Source organism: Apium graveolens, chromosome 8, assembly GCF_009905375.1.
Source record: "Apium graveolens cultivar Ventura chromosome 8, ASM990537v1, whole genome shotgun sequence".
In the NCBI taxonomy this organism is placed as follows: domain Eukaryota; kingdom Viridiplantae; phylum Streptophyta; class Magnoliopsida; order Apiales; family Apiaceae; genus Apium; species Apium graveolens.
This window is the reverse complement of record NC_133654.1, coordinates 175,808,910-175,814,267: the sequence shown is the minus strand read 5'-3', so window position 1 is coordinate 175,814,267 and position 5,358 is coordinate 175,808,910. Positions and strand designations below refer to the sequence as shown.

Below are 5,358 nucleotides of genomic sequence, written 5' to 3'. Positions count from 1 at the left end.
CTTTCTAACTGTTTAGAAAGAATTTCTACTTTCTTAACAGCTTCTTCTAGTTCACTTTCAACAGTTAAGCATTTAATTTTAATCTTTTCAAGCTCAATTACCTGATCCTCTAACACAGCATTCCTATCACTTAAAAACACATTATTCTCTTTGATTCTTGTGTTTTCTTTAGCTAGTGATTTAAGGGAAACACGCAAATGATATAATTCATTGGACGTATCATTTATGGCTTCATTGCATTCAATTTTAGAAAGCTGAGAGAGGTCAGTAGTAATTACCTGGTTGCTTGATGAACTAGTTTCATTTTCATCAGAATTAGCCATCAGGGCTAGGTTAACATATTCCATATCATCATCTTCATTGGTTCCATCTGCTGCCCAATCATCTTGAGTGAGAAAAGCTCTTTCCTTTTGTTTGAGCAAATCAAAATACTTCTTTTTGTAATCAACTTGCTCAAATTTCTTCTTATCAGAGGTTGGCTTCCTGCACTCATTTGCAAAGTGTCCACTAATGCCACAGTTATAACATTTGAACTTAGATTTGTCCACCATGTTTTTGTTTGACTTAGTGAATTTTGTATTTTTCTTGAATTTCATCTTTACAAACTTCCTGGACAGAAAAGCCATATGTTCATCAACATCATCAGAGTCATCTTGACTGGAATTGTCTTTATCCTCAGCTACTTGCTCCTTTCCCTTGCTTGATTCTGATTTGCTTGTGCCAATTTTGAGACTTGGCATTGTCTTTTCCTCATTCCTGGCTTCAATCTTCTCATTGTCAGCTACAAGTGCAACTGATCCTCCTTTTCTCTTTCCCTTTTCATAAGTCTTCAAAATTCCATATAATCTTTCAAGTGTGAAGTTCTTATAATCTTGAGAATTTCTTAGAGAAACAGTCATAGGCTTCCATTCCTTTGGTAGAGACCTCAGAAATTATAAGTTGGAGTCCTTGACTTGGTACACTCTACCATACAGCTTCAATCCATTTAACAGTTTCTGAAATCTGTTGAAGGTATCATTTAATGATTCTCCTTCTTCAAAATGAAAATATTCATACTGTTGAATGAAAAGCTGCATTTTATTCTCTCTAACCTGCTCAGTACCTTCACAGATGATTTGCACTGTATCCCAAACTTCCTTTGCAGTTTGGCTATTAATGATATTGTCAAACATATCTTGATCTAAGCCATTAAACAGAATGTTCATGGCTTTCTTGTCCTTGCGAATCTCTTCAATATCTTCAATAGTCCATTCTGTTTTGGCTTGGGAATGGACTGTCCAACAGCAACTGTTGCAGTAGCAGCTGTAGCCACCTTGTGAGGGATGTGAGGGCCATTTTCAATGCAGTTGATGTAGCTTTCATCCTGAGAGAGTAGATGTAAATGCATCTTCACTTTCCAGTGATGATAGTTATCTTTTTCCAGGACTGGAATCTTTATACCAATATCCTTCCTACTCATGGTAGCAGGAGGATTCTTCTGACTCATGATGTTAGTAGAATAGATCTTTAAACTCTTTGTAAGTTAAGAGTTTTCTACCAATTGTTATTCCCAGTGGACTAACAATGAGATTTACAGAAGGGGGTTGAATGTAAATCTCAAAACTTTTTCAAGTTTTGAGCAGTTTCTAAGGCTAAGTGTTTTAGTGAACAAATTTGTGTGAATTGCTTGAAGCTAATACAGACAGATATATATTCAAACACAAATGTAAAGAACACAAAGAACTTAAAAACTTTTCTGGTGGATTTGTTGTTCCCCCAGAGATGTGTTATTTCAGAAAATCCGTGATTCAAAGAATTAAATCACAGCTGTGTCCTAGTACAAACTAGATGATTTTCTCTCTGGATTTTTCTAAACAGCTCTGGAAAATTCACACTCTAATTACTAGCTGCTACTTGGTTTATATATCACCAAGTTTACAAGTGAAGACAAAACTGTAAAATACAATTAAAAGATTCTTCACATGTTTCTTCTTCATTTCTCTATCCAATGCAATTTAGGTTTAGCTGTGAATCTTTGAATACTTCCCTGTTTGCACCAGAATGGAAATGCTGCATTTTCTTGATTCCTCCTAGAGGCTGCCACATTCCAGTTTGTCTCTGTCAACCCATGTGCCTCTGTCAGCTTATGAATTGTCACTATCAACTGCTATTGAACTAAGCATCCGTTGAAGCTTTCATCCGTTGATGACTTTATCCGTTGAAGCTTTATCCGTTGAAGCTTTATCCGTTGATGCATTAGCAGTTGAAGCTTTATCCGTTGAAGCACTCATCCGTTGATGGATGTTATCCGTTGAAGCTTTAGAGACATCCGTTGAAGCTTTGTTTCTCATTCATTGAAGGCCTTTAATATCAGTTGATACTACTTCACTTATACAAAATTACAAGGCATGAAATATTTACAATTAGCCCTCCTATTTGCATATCCACTAGTAGTCAACATGACTGATAATTTCCCACAACATCTAAGAATTACAACTTAAATACAGAGAATGAAATGTGCTACAATACTAAACTTATTTCTAAGTAAAGCTACTCCTTCAACGGATAGCCAAAATGGTCTTATCCGTTGAGGCTACAAACACTAGATTTCTACTTAAGTGTTTTGTTCAACTTATCATCAACCTAATACACATATTCCCTACAATAATATGTAAACATCTAGACGAATGTTAGTTTATAAAACCTCAAAAAATTAATTTTATAAAATTAGAAATTTAGGTTTTAAAAGAAAGTATAATTCTACCACATATTTTTAATTTATATATCTATGGTTAAATTTTTAGTTTTAATATTCAAAAAATCGGTATAAAAATATATACTTTACAATGCTACTACCAATTTATATTTAATTCGTATGAACGCTAAATACAAATAGATGTTGATGGAACTAACGTGAGAGAAATGTATTTAGATACCAATTGTGAATGCTAAATGATCAAACGATAACGACAAAACTAACAAAAGAGAGTATGTATTCATATACCAAGAAATGAATTCCCCGGGTAGATTCTAAAGCAAATACTTATTTTATTTATGAATGACCAAGTTTACAATAAAATAACTAACAACCAACTTTCTTGTTCTAGATTTTATTATTTATAATCTGAATAACTTTTTGTACTGCTATATCAAATGCATCTTCCAGTGTTTCTAAACTTGACCTCGGATCAGCATATATTATTTTTGGAATCAACCTTATCACCTCTTTTCTCATTATTTCCACTTCATATTCAGGAATCTCCTTGAGTATCTCCTCAATTCTAACATTTTTGTTGCGTAAGGCCTCCTCGGAAATAAGCACCGAATATTTTGTGTTGTTATTTGGTAAATGCCAGACATATTGTGTATAAGCAGAGTTTGGATGGAAGAATACTGGTATACAACCAGCTAGAATCGAATCAAATGTTGACCGTCTCGTATATGAATCACCTGCAGGCTGCAAACAGAATACAGATTTTTTGAACATTTTCATTATACTGACAGGATTAGTACAATCACTGGTTTTACAATCAAGTAATTGACATCTTGGAAAAGATGAAATGCATTGTTGAATGATTTGATCTCGAATTGAAGTTGATATATTAGGCCTTCGACATCCAACAAATGTGTATAAATATGGTCTATCCATTTTTCGGACTTTCTCTTGCCATTCTATAATTTCTTTGTCACTAGATGGGTGAAAATAAGTTGGATAAGGAATGGCAAACTCATTAGTACTCCGTGAATCAGATTCAATATCAAGAAAAGTCATGTTGTTGAATTCAGGCAACAAAAGTAATTTACTTCCCCATCTATCTTCACTTTCTCGTCGAAAATCAATAGAGATCCGTCCTAATGTAGAGAAATGATCACGACCTTGCCTTCTTTTCCATTCAGCAGTTTTCACAATCCAATTTGCCAGTCTTATGGAATTATCATCTCTTTGAAAATTTGAACTGCCTAAAACAAAACGACTCACATCCAAACCAGCATAAAATGGCACAAAAATTGCAGTAGCGGATGCATAATTATTAGTTAAGCATTTGTACCTTTTCAATTTGTTATGGAAAATGACTTCTAACAAAAACTGGTCGGTGGCAAACCAACCTTTATCTTGAATAGTATTTTCCAAGTTCAAAGCGATCGGCCCCATACCAAAATTCGAGATATACTTGCACATGTTTCTCCATTTTAAAATAGATGAACAATCTTTGAGTATGTCAACATTGAATCTACTAGGAAGATGATGAATATAAATATATTTACCAGCACACGATGACCCATCATCAACCCGTTTAAGCTCAATTCCATTCCAAATCGATACACTGCCATCATCCATTGTAAAAGAATTGACGCTAATTTTGGGTACAAATGTCGGCAAGCGCTGGATTAGATATCCGAGAACAAATAAAAGAACCAAAACATACCAGTTACAACATATTTCCTTGTATTTTTTGATGCCAAAAGCTTTAGCCATTGCTAATGAAAAAATAAATCAAGGGAGGATTGGGATAAATATGTGTAATTTTAATAAATCTTTATGCTAATAAATGAGATTTTTGTTTAGCACATATAGACCAAATGTAGCTAAGATCTTATGTTATATAGCTATATTAATAGAGAATTTATATAAAGTGTGATTTATATCGAATTATAAGATATGCAAATATTGAGAATAATTATATGGCAAATTTTAATTTTTTTGATAGTTTTTACAACAAAACAAAACCAAAAGATACAAATAAGTTGATGCGTACTATAAGAAAGTATAAAACTAATTGACTAAATTTATAATTTTATTAGTAAAAGAATTTAATGCGGAACTTCTAACCAAAGAGGTTAGGCGGTACTTATCTAACACAATTATATTATTAATACGCTTAAGAATCTCCAAATATGACAAATTAAAAGTCACCAAAGATGACACTATATCGCCATTAGCGACCAATAAAACTATCATACACGGTCAAAAATCCATCATTGCATCACCTCAAATAGGCCAAATAGTCATCCTATATGACACGTATCAAATAAATATGTAATTGCGTATATTTATATTTACAAGTATCTAATCTAACGGACTATTTAAATTTTAAAATTTAAATTCAAAGTACCAATTTAAGATTGCTATCAAAGAGTTAAATACCAAACTCAAAAAGTAACGCATAGTTGAAATTTCCATTTAATACTAATATAAAAATACTTTATTCGTTCCTATTTAGTTTTCATGTTTGACTTTTTATTGGTCAAATTGACCAACTTTTGACGAAAGACTAAAGTTTCTATGTTAATTTAAAAAAACTGAAAATCGCATATAAAATAGAAAATATTTTCAAGGGATATTCTATAAGATATCATTGTAGAATTGACTTTTCCCGC

The 5,358-nt window shown here is 32.7% G+C and overlaps 1 protein-coding gene across 1 annotated transcript; it reads right to left on the bottom strand.

The window, feature by feature from the left end:
• Positions 1-3,082: 3,082 nt before the first annotated feature.
• On the bottom strand, positions 3,083-4,456 carry LOC141680156 (xyloglucan galactosyltransferase MUR3-like). Its single transcript, XM_074486458.1, has one exon. The coding sequence runs from the start codon at positions 4,454-4,456 to the stop codon at positions 3,083-3,085; it is 1,374 nt and encodes a 457-aa protein (XP_074342559.1).
• Between the last annotated feature and the right edge of the window lie 902 nt (positions 4,457-5,358).